This window comes from Dendrobates tinctorius, unplaced genomic scaffold (genome assembly GCF_039654945.1).
Source record: "Dendrobates tinctorius isolate UK_male_01 unplaced genomic scaffold, ASM3965494v1 ptg000070l, whole genome shotgun sequence".
In the NCBI taxonomy this organism is placed as follows: Eukaryota; Metazoa; Chordata; class Amphibia; order Anura; family Dendrobatidae; genus Dendrobates; species Dendrobates tinctorius.
Window position 1 is genome coordinate 55,446,605 of NW_027361738.1, and position 16,079 is coordinate 55,462,683.

The 16,079-nt window shown below is 42.9% G+C and overlaps 1 protein-coding gene across 19 annotated transcripts in view; it reads left to right on the top strand.

Annotated features, from left to right (window-relative positions):
* PARD3 (par-3 family cell polarity regulator) overlaps positions 1-16,079 on the top strand; it is a 656,180-nt gene that overhangs the window by 254,186 nt on the left and 385,915 nt on the right. For all 19 annotated transcript variants that reach the window (XM_073581677.1, XM_073581663.1, XM_073581668.1 and 16 more), the window contains exon 4: positions 9,359-9,537. In XM_073581677.1, coding sequence (XP_073437778.1) covers positions 9,359-9,537 — 179 coding nt within the window. The remainder of the gene's footprint in view (positions 1-9,358; positions 9,538-16,079) is intronic.

Here is a 16,079-nt window from a genome sequence, read left to right on the forward strand (position 1 = left end):
AATTGTAGCCTCAGTTTCCTGTTCTTAGCTGAGAGGAGTGGTACCCAGTGTGGTCTTCTGCTGCTGTAGCCCATCTGCCTCAAAGTTCGACGCACTGTGCGTTCAGAGATGCTCTTCTGCCTACCTTGGTTGTAACGGGTGGCAATTTGAGTCACTGTTGCCTTTCTATCAGCTCGAACCAGTCTGCCCATTCTCCTCTGACCTCTGGCATCAACATGGCATTTCCGGCCACAGAACTGCCGCTCACTGGATTTTTTTTCTTTTTCGGACCATTCTCTGTAAACCCTAGAGATGGTTGTGCGTGAAAATCCCAGTAGATCAGCAGTTTCTGAAATTCTCAGACCAGCCCTTCTGGCACCAACAATCATGCCACGTTCAAAGGCACTCAAATCACCTTTCTTCCCCATACTGATGCTCGGTTTGAACTGCAGGAGATTGTCTTGACCATGTCTACATGCCTAAATGCACTGAGTTGCCGCCATGTGATTGGCTGATTAGAAATTAAGTCTTAACACACAGTTGGACAGGTGTACCTAATAAAGTGGCCAGTGAGTGTATATATATGTGTATAAGTGTGTGTGTGTGTATGTGTGTGTGTATGTGTATATATATATATATATATATATATATATATATATATATATATATATATATATATATATATATATATATATATGTGTACAGTCATGGCCAAAAGTTTTGGCACCCTTGAATTTGTTCCAGAAATTGAAGTGTTTCTCCCAGATCATTATTGCAATCACACGTTTTGTTATACACATGTTTATTACCTTTGTGTGTGTTGGCACAAAGCAGAACAAAAGGCAAATTGAACATAATTTCATACAAAATCCCCAATATGTGCTGGACAAAATTGGCACCTTTCCAAAATTGTAGGTAAACCACTTTGTTTCAATCATGTGATGCTCGTTCAAAGTCACCTGTGGAAAGTAACAATTGTGCGTAATATGAAAATCACACCTGAAACCAGTTAGGAAAGGGAGAAGTTGACACAATCCTCGCATTGGGTGTCCTTGTGTCCCACTTTCATTGTACTCCCTACATATATGTGTTGGGGACTCCCAGATGCCGAGATAAATTATTAGAAATCTTGTGATTAAGCGCTCAAGAGTAAATATAACCTTAATACTGGCATAGTAAGGTGCGGTAGTTTATGACTAAAATAAGATTTCAGAAATAGAGTTTACCTGGTGATATTTCTCTAAATAAATCTGTTTTGTACCAGTTTAGATTACCTTTACCATTTTAGAGTTTTTTATTTTTCATTGTTACCACTGGACTTTTTTTTTTTTCTGCTTAAAAAATTAAATAAATCCTCAAAATTGCCACATTATGTTAGTGATCACATCCCAGGCTTTCCTTCTGGCAGACCCTAATCGAATTGATGTGATCTTAGGTTGGAGAGCCGAGACGAGGGCTGCAATACCTGCTTACTTCATTATGTTGCTGGGCTCTAGTGGCCTGGACCGTATATCATCCAATCAGATGAAATCCCAGAGGGATTTGATCGTAAATGTCAGTGGTATCTGGGCTCTTTGCAGTTATTATATTTTTTGTCATGTCAGGATTATGAGCTGAGAATATAAATTTGAAAGTTTTGACAAGTCTTCGTCATCTGTTTTGAAGCGTTGTAGCTGATGCTTTTTATGTTCAGAGTTGAGGTTTTCCTATTTTTTTAGCTATATATTGTTTTGCCAATCTGTTTTGATGCAGTTTCTTGCCGTAGTGGTAAGGTCCGTACACATCACTTCAGTGCGTCAAGCATTTTCTTAAATCAATTCTTATCGATTTCCCACCTTGGAAAAACTACAGTATATAATTTTTTTTTTTTTTGAAGAAAATTGAAATTTGAAATTCTGCTGGAATTGACCCTGAAAACCCTCCCAGGGATCAGCTGATTACCCACAGATCTTGCTTCTGGTGCTTCTGGATCTACTGGGGATCTGTCATTTTGAATGAATAATTGATCATGTGGGGCTTTATTCACATTTTTCAGGCAGCAAAAATCTACTTTGGCCGATTTTTACTACAAATGCTTTAAAAAAATAAAATAAGCGCAGCATTTGAATGCAGTTTAATAATTATCAACTCTTAGAGCATATGGACAAAAAGGTTGATTGACGGGCTGATGCAAAATGCATGTGGTCGAACAATTGCTTATACGTTCCTCGTACAGATGGCATATTGCTAGAAGCACATCTTCTGTTTATGTCGGGAGACAAGCCGCTGACTGTAATGGTTTGTACAGCCTCGATAAGGTTACGTTCAGCTGATGAACCAGCAATTTAAAAAAAAAATCATCAGTGGATTAAAGGCCAGAGATCAGGAACAAGCATTTTCACGAGCCCTTGTTCAGCTGATTGACCCCAGTAAGAGAGCCTTAAAAAATTGTCCAGGCTTGAGGCTGAAGTCTGCAGACTTGGGAATCCTCAGAGCGCGGACACTGCACGCTCTCAGGATTCTCTTGGCGCAACTGGGTGCATGACCACAAGCATGGCATTTGCATACATGCGGTCACGTGCCAACTAGACGTGTGTGGCTTCGCTCAATGCAAGTGAATTGAGTGTGGCTGGACTCGTCTACTTAGAATATTGCCGGAAGTATGCAAATCGTATGACCGCTCTTGGTCTCGCCTCCGGCACTGGAGAATCCTGCCTGTGCACGCTTTGAGGATTTACAAGAGCAAACTTGAGCCCCAAGCCTGGACAAGCCCTTTAACCTGTAATCTGTATATTAATGTATAGGGTTATATTGTGGAGGGTGCAATTCCAGATAGTCTGCATTACCACATCCGTGTGAGTATTACCATTCAGAGAATTGCTTCCCCCCCTTCTCTCAGGGTGATCCTAGTTGCAACCCTTTTTTTTTTTTTTCTTCACCCGTCATTTATTTTTCACTGAAGCAGGTAGACTGAACTTTTTTTTTTTTTTTTTTATCTATTGACCCTTAGCAATGGATCAGTTAAAAACAGATGAAACTTGGATGGAAAACTGACGCACACAATGTTGGTTTTTGTTTCATCCTTTTTATACAGAGCCCTTTAATAGCCGAGCCGGATCCGCATCCGCACAGGATCCGCATCGGATCAGAGTAGGGCATGCTCAAGGTGTGAGATCTGTGATTTTTGCGGATCTGTGAATACATCCATTCTACTTTGTGATCGTGTGCTGTCTAATGTAAAAAAAAAAAAAAAAAAATTCAGCCCTCACTCTGATGTGTCACACAGATTTTGGAGTTGATCCATAGTCCTAGCTGTTTTTATTGGATGTTGTCTACTGCTCAATACATCAGCTTATATAAGTCCTGTTAAAAAAAAAAAAAAATTATCCAAAGCTAATTCTCTTTTTTTTTTTGCAGGTATCTTATTTACTTTTAGCCTCCATCCCATAAAAATGTGAATGCTGTGAATGGCTTCCGTAAACTTTGAAAATGAAGTGTAAATGTGCGCCGGTCTCAGAATTGACCTGCTCGCTCCTCATTTCTCTCGGATAATCCACAGTAATCTATATTTCTCTGCAGCAATAAATTTGCTGGATATTCAAGCTGCCAGGATCTGTTTTCCTGACACGCCGTAGACAGCGCCTTGTAGAATAGGCCATTTCTCCAATTAAAGCGAGAAAACCTAAAAACCGCAGACAGAAAAGCACAAAAGCAAACGATAAAAGAACCCGCTGCTTCCTTTCCAGAGCTGTCTGTATGAATGGCAAGTTTGTTGTGCGTGTTATTGATTACCTGTGATTATTTCATGCGACATACTCAGAAAACTGTATTATCTGTCTGTGGGGGGATGTCTGCCTTCATAAACATGTAGTAAATAGGCACGCAGACATAGATGTCACTGATCTGTAACGCCTAGATCTTTCCTCGCCATAGGATCATATGACTTGTAGATTTCATGGAGTAGCCACATGATTTAGCATCACACGTTTTCATTACCGTAAAGATATCGTTATGAAATTTATTTTGAAAGGGAACCTGACAGCTCATACGTGTCCGATCACAGGCAGCATGTATCAGACATTGGCTGCATGACTTCCGCCATGTATTTTTGACTCTAAGGCGCTGCAGCGTTTCAGAGAATAATATAAGACCTGATTCATCAATACCGGCGTTGATCACGGTGGTCTTGATGAGGAGGCGGGATGGAGTGTGAAGCGCCTGATTCATTAACAAGGCCAAACCTCTTAATGAACTAGTGGTGGGAGAGCTAGGGTGGTAGTGTGTCCATGCTTCCGGAGTGTATGCCAGGAAACAATGTGGGTTCATGCAATTCTCTACGCGTTTCGAAGTTGGACCAACGTCTTTCTCAGTAGAACCACAGTTGTAGTAATATTATGATGAGCCAAGGCTGAGAAATTATTGTAAGCAAATTAGTCTGGGAATGCCTTCGGGTTGTTGTCAGTGCACTACCAGACTCATTGCATGTGGCTACAAAGTCACAGAAGTAATAATAATACAAGCAAGAAAAAATGGTTCAAATGTTGCAACAGATATGGAGTTGTGGCCCCATGAAAAAATGCAAAAATTGTGACATTTTCCGAATAGGGGAAGGGGAAAATCTAATAATTAGTGATGTGCGAGCGTGTTCCGATTTTGTGTTATCCAAGTATCCCAGGCGTGCTCAAGTAATATGTTAGAGCCCCTGTGGATGCATGATTCGCGTCTGTTAGACAGCTGCAACAAACGCAAGGATTACCTAACAAACAGCCAGTCCCCACAGGTGTTGCGGCTGTTAGACATCATGCAGCCTCGGGGACTCGAACATATTACCAGAGCACGCCCAAGATACTTGGATAATACTATATCTGAGCACACTCACTCATCACTAATAACAATGATAAATATGTATACATGGAGCCTGTAGAGTGGCACACTATCTACTGCGGAGCGATTGGGCTTGGCTGGTAGCGCTCCTTTTGTTTTCTATGGGAGAGTCGCTGCCTGACTCCTTTAATCTACCAGAGAATAAAATAATTGGGGGGGGGGGGTAAATATCCAACGCGCTGGATCCTTCTCTACTCCAACGTCATCTATCGCTGGAGAGTTCGGAAGCGAATATATGAATAAACCAAATCATTTTTTATTTTTCTACATTGTTTCTGTATAAATAAAAGTAATGTGGTCGGGGAAGTGAGCAGCATATAATACTGTGGCTGTGATTCATTATGGAGGTTTGCGCTCTTTGAGAGGCTTTAGTATTTATGCCTTATTCTCTAAGTTTTGCGCCCCTTTTTAAGTTGTCTGATTCACAAGATGACATTTGGTTATTGCCCATCCTGGGGGGGGTGCAGCTTGATATGTACGTTGCTTCTTTGTAGCAGCAGAAACGTGAAATGTTATCTGGATTGAAGTGATATTTGCCGTGTTGAATCCTGTGGTCTGAGATGGATGCGATGAAGGTGTATATGTCCTTGGTAGATCTGCCTTAACCTTACACATTCCTTATGTGAATTCTCTGCGTGTGATCGAGGAGTCGGCAGAAAGTGTCGCTTAGTACTGATCATTCATAGTGGCTATTTTTTTTCTCTTACTGCCCTTGCCACAGAGAATTAAGTACAAAAGCATAAATTCAGCCTCCATGTGGGAGATGCATTTGACCCCGTAATACTTTCCTTAGTCCTAATAAGCTTCTGTGCTCCTGTGCGCTATTACCGATCCATTTTTTCTGGGACACCGTGTATTTCATTCTCTCTGATGACAGTTCGATTCTTGCAGAAGTAATAATCTCTTCTAGACCCTCTATCTTATCCTTTGCCTACAGAGCCAATATCTGTCAACTTGAAAAATGAATTATTGCCCAAATATTAGTCTGCTGTTTACAGTTACTGTGCGCAACCGGTGCACACGTGCCAACGCCATGGCAGCCTACTTTTTGTAATTTTTTTCTAGCATTGTTGCATTTTTTTTAAAATAAATAATAATAATAATTATAATATTATTATTATTATTATTAGTCATGTGTTTTGCAATGCGGAATGTGTGAAGGGTAAAAGGTAAATTTTGTTAAGTTCCTTCCTCTTTGCAAGATTTAAAAAATCATATTTTTAATATGATGAAACTTGGGAAAAAAAAAAAGATGTCCTTTTCTGGTGGAGAACAGATGATCCCCAATTTTTATGCCGGTCTTGACATGTAGACAGGATGGAGACCCGTACCCCTTAATGAATCAGGCCTAGAGCAAAGTGTTGTGCGCTTCCTTGAGCACCTTTCCACAAATCTTAATCCAGTCAGTGATTTGCGTAAGATTTGTGGCATGAGGAACGCCGCTGCTCGCCATGAATTTGATGACTGGGTCGCCATGCCCCCATCCTACCCCAGCTCCCCCAGTTTTGTAAAAGCTGGGTGAAAATAACCTGAAAATGCCAGAAGACTCAACAAATCTTTTCACTCTGATTTTCCCAACGTGAGCGTTTTGATGAATCAAGGCCAATGGTTTTGCCATATTCTCGTCTAATAATAATAATAATTTTTATATAGTGCGAACATATTCCATAGCCCTTTACAATTCAGAGTTTCCTATACAACAGTCATAAGTAACAAAGATAAAGATAATACAACGATGACCCTGCTCGTAAGAACTTACACTCTATTATGAGATGGGGGAGACACAAAGTACAGGTGCTTATTTACAATGGTGGTCCAGCCATCTTGAGGGAATGGAGAATAGATAAATGCTGGCTGAGGTAGTCATCAGCCAATATTTGCCGTGCTTTTGGGTGCAGTGGAGTTTGATGGAGAATTATGCTCAGGGAAACAGTGGATGGGCGATATAGATATATATGACTTTGGTTAGGGAACGTGATAGGGCGCCCTAAACAGATGTATTTTTAGGGAGTGCCTAAAACTGGGTAAGTTGTGGTTAGACCTAATTTCTTGGTAGAGCATTCCAAAGAATAGGTGCAGCTCTGGAGAAATCTTGCCGCACTATGGAAAGCTTTGTGGGTGAGAACAAGCAGTATAAGTTGGATCCTATAATGTATGGGGCAGCCAGTGCAATGACTGGCACAGAGCGGAAGCGTCCGAGTAACGATTAGCCAGATAGATAACGGATGAGACTGTACAATAATAATGACTTTTTAATAGTTACAAGCTGTATTTAGTGGATTTGTCACAGTTTTTCCTAAATACTAATTTAAACTGCATTAATCACAGTGTTTCTTATGTTAATTTCACAGATTGATTTCTTAAAAATGATTTTCAACACTGGTGTTTTGGAAACTGTGAATTCTAGGTTGTAGTTCTGAAAAAGTTTTTTTTTTTTAACTTGTTTTTCTGCGATTGACTGTTCCGTTCTATGTTAGAAGAAAACGAATTTGCTTTATTCCATAACCATCACATCACGTCTTCACTAGAAGCCGTTGATGGCCATATGGAAGCAGGTTGTTCACTGTTTCACTTGACATTTTGGTTTTTGAGCACTATGAAAAATATTGGCCCAACGACTGCATGTTTCTGGAGGATGTTGGTTGTTATTTGTCCTTTGAGGGGGAAAAATGTGACACTCGTGACATTTTATAGCTATGACCTTGAGATTTTATTGAACTGTATTAGTTTTGCTCCCATGGGCTTTTTCCGCAATATTTTGTGTAGAGCCCATTAGGCACTTTATTTTTGTAGTTACTGGAAAGCCCGTGAAACGAGATGACATTGTGTTTCTGTTCAGCCCATTGACGTGCCAGGTCTGCAGAATTTCCATGGCCGGTTTTCCTGCTCGTCTGTCATAAAATATATCTTGGTAAATGTGTGCTAAGCAACTGGCTGCAAAAAATAGCTTTTTAAATAATTTTCGAAGAAGCTGAAAAATATACTTTTGCTTTTAGATGATTAAATGAAGTGATGAAACAGATTTGTTATGCCGTACATTAAAGTTTGTGAATGGCTTGAGTACCAAAAGAGCATGAGCACCTCTAAAGAAATCTCTAAACTATTCACTAAGATGTCACGGGCAAGAAAAATAGTAAACCCTATGACAAGGTCAGGTTCACATCAAGTTTCTGCCGTGTTTGTCAGTCGGGAGGGTTATGTCTGAACCCCCTGAAAAATGAAATTTAGACGTTCTCCCTACTAAGTAGTCAAGTTATGAAAAAAGTTCAAAACATTTAACTTTGGTCTCTGTTGAGCTTTTTTTTTTCGTTCACATTTATGCTAGACGTTAGAAATAATAGTGTTTCAGACTTCAGAGTCTGAGGAAAAAAACTTCCGTAGTTTAGATTGAGTCCAAAGTTGTGTGTTTTCGTGATCTGAATAAGGGGCAACGTTCTAACTTGTGGAGAGTGGCATGCCAAGGTAAGGAGACTCAATGCTCAATGTCCTTTTCCTCGCTGAAGAGGCAATTTGCATATTTTCCAACAGGAGCATTGCATTACTTATAAGCCTCCTTACCCTGGCATGTCATGTTAAACCCCAGGAGTCCTCTGATGCAGCCAAATCAGGTCTCATGCTTTGCCCTGACGAGGGGCAACACCCAGAAGCGTGTGTCTTTAAATTGAGATTCTAATTTGGCATTTATTTTAAGTCATATGGCAAGGCAAGGGTCGAAATTGACTTTTAAGATTGCTCCTTCCAATAGGAGTCACTAGAGCTCTAGTCCTCTTTCGCTCTGAAGAGGCAGTTTGCATATTGGTGATGTGAACTTACCCTTAGAACTTTTTTTTCATGAGGATGTCATTATTGTATGAAAATGTCTTTGCATATTTGAGGTTATTGTTGAAGGGTACAACAGTAAGTATCACTATCTCTTTTTGATATTCGGTGATTGCATAGTTGACTACTTTCATTGTGAACATCTTAAGATTTGTTGTTGAGTAAATGTCTTGAATATCGTTCCACTGACAGCTATTCCTTCTAACATCCCTTAAGCGACCACTTAGCGATGTACCAGCGATCCTGACAGCGTCATATCGCTGGTCGGGATCGCTGGTACATCGCTAAGTGTGACAGTAACTTAACAGACACTTGCAAGGCAAGTATGTGTTCTCAGGAGGGAATGGGAAATGGCTGTCAGACAGCTTTGATGGTAGGTTATCTCCCTTGAGAACAAAAGGATTGGACATCTTGAAATCCAACAAGCTTTGACTCTTCTTTCCCTCTGACCTCTGTCAAGGGAGTGTTGGAACATCACCATAGACATTATTAGATGGTTGTAAGGTCCAATCCAAATCTTACAATTTGACCAAGTCTAATTTGTAGTTTATAGAACATAGGCCCACCAACCACTTCCCTTTTTTTTTTTCATTTTGTCCTTTTATATACAACTATGTTTCTTAGCCCTTTATGGTATTTTTTTTTACCATTTCCTTCTGACGTATTGAAATATTTATTTTTTTCCCATTTTTTTCAGATATGCCACTGCATGTGCGACGTAGTAGCGACCCAGCTCTCGTCGGGCTAACCACTTCTGTTAGCGAAACCAACTTCTCTTCCGAAGAGCCGTCCCGAAGAAATCCAAGTAGATGGTCCACTACTGCAGGGTTCACAAAGAAGAACCCTCCCGCTGGCCACAACTCCAGCGACAGAAAGGTATGGATTTGCATGTATTTTCTGTTGCGCTTTGAACATACTGCTTCTTACTCTCTTGTTGTAATTGTTTCTTCATGTCAATAGTCTTATACGGCATCCTCTGCTGGGCTTCAGCCCTCCAGCAACGATTCTCTCTATGAAAAGTACAACTGTTATGTCTGGTGCGCTCACGTCCCCGTCGAGAGGGTCAGAGACGCATGAGCATGTTTTGAAACAATTAGCTTGCTCCAAGTTCACCTTCTCCCATCTGTAATCCCATATGCTGCAGGGATACTTTGGATTTAGAACTTTTTCTTTGATCAGCTTATAAATTGCTCTGTATCTTATAATTAAAGCTGCTCGTGAGTATTTACAAAGAGCCTTTTACAGTGTAAAAATTACAGAGGATCAGCCTTTGAGAAGTGATTTGGCACTGGCAATTTTACGTTTTAATTTTCATTCATTCTTTGACTATCTGGATTCCATTAAGGCTATGTTGTAAGAGTTTGGTGTTTTTTTATTTTTTTATTTTCTTTGCTTTTAAAGTTGGAATATTTTGGCATAAAACATAATGTGGCACTTTCAGCGAGGATTTGTAGGTGTATGTCGATAGTGGAGCTTTTAGGAAAAGGTTTTCCAGCCAGTACTACTTTGTGCAATCGTGTAATTAGTATCAGTCACATAATGTATAGCAAATATATCTCTTGTATAATAAATGCAATTAGTACTTTTAGTAATATTTCTTATAAAAGGTTAGTACTTTTGATTTACTATTAATTGCATAATTATCTTTGCTAATGAAAGGAAAATTCATCCATGTTGACACAATGACATTAAGGCCTAATTCACATGTCTTTTTTTTTTTTTTTATTGTTTTTTGCTCTATTTTAAATCTTTTTTTTAACGTTTTGGTTCATGCTGGTCTTTAGCAACAACGTCTTTGTTTTTTTATGGAGAGAAAAAAAGGTGCAAAAACATGTTAAACAATAGAAGATGTGTCTTGTTTTTTTCTTTTTGGGTCCCATTGACTTGAATGGGCGATTTTGATTCGCATCTTGAATAAAGTTCTTTTTTTCATGTTTTGTATGTGAAAAACATGGATAGAACAGATATTTGAAACACGGCCGTCTGTGGTGTTAATGACCTGGGATTTACCATTGTTCCTTCAGGAGAAGAACCTTTATTGGTGCTAATGAAAAATTTCCATTAAAGATAAACTCATGTTAGCACAGCTATTAAAATCCCTGTAACCTTTCTAGCTGCTGAATTCTCTGATCAGTTCCTGAAGACATTATAGTTACACAAATGCATTGACTAGTACATAAAAAAAAAAACTTTTTCCACGCTTGAATCTTTTCTATACATTTTTTTGTTGCCAATCTGATGGTATTTTCTATTTTGTTTTATTAAAAAAAACAAACCAAAAACATAAACCTTACCGGCCAATTTGAATTCAACAGTCTTTGCTAAAATTAAAATCCAGCGCCATAGCACCTGTGGGAACAAAGGCCATGATTCATCAAAGTAATTTCTGCCCAATTCTGGAGTAAATTGATTTGAAAAGTCGCCAGGTTTTCGCGCAACTTGAAGTTGTACCTAAATTTTGCGACTTTTGGCCTTTTCACATCAGTTTCTCCCCAGCTGCTCCAAAATGGATGGAGCTGTGATATGGGATCACGCAATAGCTCATCTAATTCATCACGACTTGTGGCGTTCCTTACCCCATAAATCTTACTCTAGTCGTTGACTGAAGTACAATTTCTCCCTCACCCATGACAGCACCACGGAGAGAGGGGGTCCGCCCATCAAGGACAGGAACCTACAGACAAAAGAGCGGCACCTCTCCTCCGCCCCCCAGTTGGGTTCCTGTCCTTGACGGGTGAACCACGGCAGCAGGAGCACAGTGCTTACCGGAAGGTGAAGATCCGGGACCGTCCCGTCCGCGGTCAGACAGCGGGGAGGCCCCTGTCGCGGCGGGGTCGGTTGCCGAAGCCGCCACCGCTGCAGCTGAGGGGCTGTCCAGGGTGAGCGGGCGGGGAGGACCGGGCCGCCGCTCCGGGAGGAGTAGGGGCCAGGGGACGCCGGTATAGGGGCAGCACCGGGTACAGAGGTGTACCAAGATGGCGTTGCCCCGGAAGTAGAAGGAGGAACTTCCGGGTCCCCGCGGTCGGCACATGTTGCAGTGCGCACTCCCCGGGGGGAGGCAGCGGTGCAGGCCGGGAAGAGGTGACGCCAGGGCGGCTTATTCAAATTCGGAACGCTGAAGCAGCCTCAGGGCTGGAAGCGTTCAGGCGCGATGGATAGCGACCAGCATGAGGAGCTACAGCAGCCTAAGCAGCAGCAGCAGCAACATAGGCAGCATCACCAGCACCGCCAAAAGGATAAAGACGGACGGGGGAGCCGGTCCAGTAGCCACTCCACGCAACATTCAACTGCAAGGAGCAAGTCACCTGCCGTGGATCGCCCAGTGAGGGATTTGGATGCACTTCCAGAACCGGTACCTGCAACCGCGCATGAGGGGTAAGTTGATCTTCGTGAATGTTCCCCATTGTAATAGACTTCTTTCCCTTATCAGGGAAAGAAGAAAGAAAAAACCAAGAACAGGGAATGCCCCACCTGTAGGAAACCATTACCAACGCCCTGGGAGAAAAAATTGTGTGACTCCTGTATACAGGAGGTCCTCGGCGGTGAAACCCCGGATCATGCCGCAGACCTAAGGGCGGTAATCCGCGCAGAAATTCAGAGTGCCCTTTCATCCAAAAAACGGGAAAGGAAAGGAAGGAAGGGGGACGTGGTAATAGAGTCCCAGTCAGAGAGCTTATCGTCAGGGGAAGTCACCTCCCATACTGTAAATACCGACTTGTCATCCTCCGAAGAGGAGACGGAAGGTCGTCATTGTTTCCCCCTGGACGAAGTGGATGCCTTAGTAAAGGCGGTAAGATCCACTATGGGGGTGGAAGACCCCCGGACTGATAGATCAGTCCAGGACATTATGTTCGGGGGACTGGGTCAAAAGAAACGGAGGGTATTTCCGTTAAATAAGAACGTCCAAGGCCTCATAGATAAAGAATGGGAAAAACCGGATAGGAAAAGCTCTACGGTTCCTTCCATCAAAAGAAAATACCCATTTGATGAGGAGGCATCCACATCGTGGGATAAGGCCCCCAAACTAGACGTGGCGGTAGCCAAAGCTTCAAGAAGGTTTGCACTCCCCTTTGAAGATATGGGTACCCTGAAAGACCCGTTAGATAAAAAAGCGGATACCCTACTTAAGGGCACCTGGGAATCAGCAGGGGGAAACATCAGGCCGGCGGTAGCGGCAACCTGTACCTCCAGAGCTCTTATGGTATGGATAGACCAATTGGAGAGACAGATAAGGGAAGGGGTTCCCAGAGATAAAATCCTGGAATCCATGCCAATGATAAGAGGGGCGGCAGCCTTCCTGGCCGACTCTTCGGCTGATTCAATAAGATTGTCATCTAAAACGGCAGCCTTGTCGAATGCAGCTAGAAGAGCTTTATGGTTAAAATGTTGGCCTGGGGATCTCCAGACAAAAATGAAGTTATGCGCCATTCCCTGTGAACGAAAATTCCTCTTCGGGGAAACCATCCTCGAAAAGGCAGGCGACAAAAAGAAAGGCTTCCCAAACCTGGGACCAGTGAGCGCCACAGGCTTTAAACGGTCCTTTCGGAACAAAAAGTTCTTTCAGAGGAGACCCCCGAGAGACCAAAAATGGGAAGACAGAAGAAGGGACAGAGGGGGTTCATCTTCGGTAACTCGTCCCGGGATAAAAAACCCGCCAAGTGACTGTGGGCCCAGGGTGGGAGGGAGACTAAGTTTTTTCCTCCCAGCCTGGGAGAAAATATCCAACAATCCCTGGCTGATAAATCTTGTAAGATCAGGATTAAGGATAAACTTTTATTCTCTCCCGCCGCAAAAATATATAATTACCCCGATAAGGTCGTCAAAAAACGAACAGGACGCCCTCGAAAAGGAGGTCCTGAGTATGTTGGACAAAAAAGTCCTACAGGAGGTTCCCCCACAGGAGAGAGGCAGGGGGTTCTACTCGCCTCTCTTCCTGGTAACCAAACCAGACGGCACCTTCCGCACCATCATAAATTTAAAAAGACTGAATTGCTATATCAAGAACGAAAAATTCAAGATGGAATCGATCAAATCGACCATCAAAATTCTCTTTCCGCAATGCTTTATGGTGGTCTTAGACCTCAGCGATGCCTACTACCATGTCCCCATTCACAAAGAATCCAGGCAATACCTCAGGCTAGCAGTCTCGATAGCAGGAGAAATAAGAGAATTCCAATACAAGGCCCTGCCATTTGGGATCTCAGTGGCTCCACGGGTCTTTACGAAATTGGTGGCAGAGATGATGGCTCACATAAGAGAACAGGATATTCTGATAGTGCCCTATTTGGACGACTTTTTAATAGCGAGCAACTCAGGCCAGAAATGCACAGAACAGAGGGACCGAGTGATGAGCACTCTAAAAAACCTCGGGTGGCTTCTGAACCTGAAAAAGTCAAGGCTGGAACCAAGGAGAGTCCAGGAGTTCCTAGGCCTGACACTGGATTCAAACATCCAAGTGTGTTACTTGCCAGATCACAAAAAGGACAGAATTATTCATATGGTACAAAAAGCAAGGCAAAACCCTTCTATGACACTAAGACGAGCAATGTCCCTGTTAGGGTCCCTCTCTGCATGCTTGCCGGCGGTCCAGTGGGCACAAATACACATGAGGGATCTGCAGTGGGATATCCTGACCAACCAGCGGGTCTTAGGAGACCACTTGGAACATCATATTACGCTAGTTTCAAAAACTATTCATTCCCTAGCCTGGTGGGAGGACAAAAACAACTTGTCCAAAGGGATCCCCTGGGAGGCCAAGATCACACATGTAATTACCACCGACGCCAGTCCTGTGGGATGGGGAGCACACATGGGCATCAGTGTGGCTCAAGGGGGATGGAGAAGTCAAGAACTAAAAGCCTCCTCGAATCAAAAAGAACTGCTGTCTGGTTCTCTACTCCCCGTATGTGTAGCGCCGATAGGGACAGTAAGTTTTCCTCGGCTAACCTGAATATCTCGGAGGACGCCTCCATTAGCGTTCTGGACCTGGTTCCCCCCTGGTGGTTTATATAGGCCACTGTTACTCGGTTGTCCGAGAATATCCGGACATGATGGCCCTTTAATGCTGGCAAAAAGTGACTCAAGGCATAATTTACTGCTTACCGTACCCAACTACGGGTACCCAGCCGTACCCAACTACATCAAGGGGAGTGGGCTCTAAATCAGTCCGTTTTTCAGAAGATTGTGGAAATGTGGGGAACCCCAGACATAGACTTATTTGCAGACCACAAAAACAAAAAAGTGGAAGCATTTGTGTTCTCTAAATCCAAAGGGGAATCCTCAGACCCTGGACGCATTTATGCTCCCATGGACACGGGGACTACTGTATGCCTTCCCACCGACCATTCTCCTCCCGGCGGTGATAAGGAAAGTCAGGGAAGAGGGGGCTCGGGTAATACTTATAGCCCCTTTCTGGCCAAAAAGAACATGGTTTTCATGGCTCAGAATAATGTCAGTAACTGACCCCTGGGTTCTACCAGATCTCCCCGACCTTCTATCGCAGGGTCCTGTGCTACACCCCCAAGCAGTGAACCTCCATTTAACAGCATGGAATTTGAAAGGTCACTGCTGAGGGGGAAAGGATTTTCAGAAAATCTAATTTCCACGTTACAAAAAAGTAGAAAACCAATTACAATCAAAGCCTATGGTAGAACCTGGAGGAAATTCCTATCCAGTTCGGGGGCAAAGGTTCAGGATGGAATACAAATAGATAAAATCCTGGAATTCCTCCAAAGGGGGTTAGAACAGGGACTAGCGACTAACACACTGAGGGTACAGGTAGCGGCCCTAGGCGCCCTCTATAATCAGGAGGTGGCGAGCGACCCTTGGGTATCACGGTTTATGAGGGCCGCAGCCAGGTCTAGACCAATAGCTACCCAGAAAGTACCATCATGGGATCTGAACTTAGTGTTGTCAGCCCTAACAGGACCCCCATTCGAGCCTATTCAGTAAGCTCCACTAAAGACCCTATCATTAAAAACGATACTGCTAGTGGCTAGTGACATTCAAGCCTTATCGGCATTACCCCTATTCATTAAAATTATGGAGGATAGAATTATATTGAAACCTGACCCTGCATATTTGCCCAAGGTAGCAACACACTTCCATAGATCACAGGAGGTAGTCCTTCCTTCCTTCTGCCCAAACCCTACGAATGGAGAAGAGGAGAAATTTCACACATTAGATGTGAAGAGGTGGTTAGTGCACTACCTAGAGGCCACCAAGGGATGTAGGAAGGAAGGATCTCTTTGTGTGTTTCCAGGGACCTCGTAAGGGGCTCGGGGCGTCCAAAAGTACCCTGGCAAGATGGATAAGGGATGCGATTGCCCTGGCATACTCATGCAGCGGGAATACCATCCCGGAGGGTCTAAAAGCCCACTCTACGAGAGCAATGGCGACCTCATGGGCAGAAAGATCAG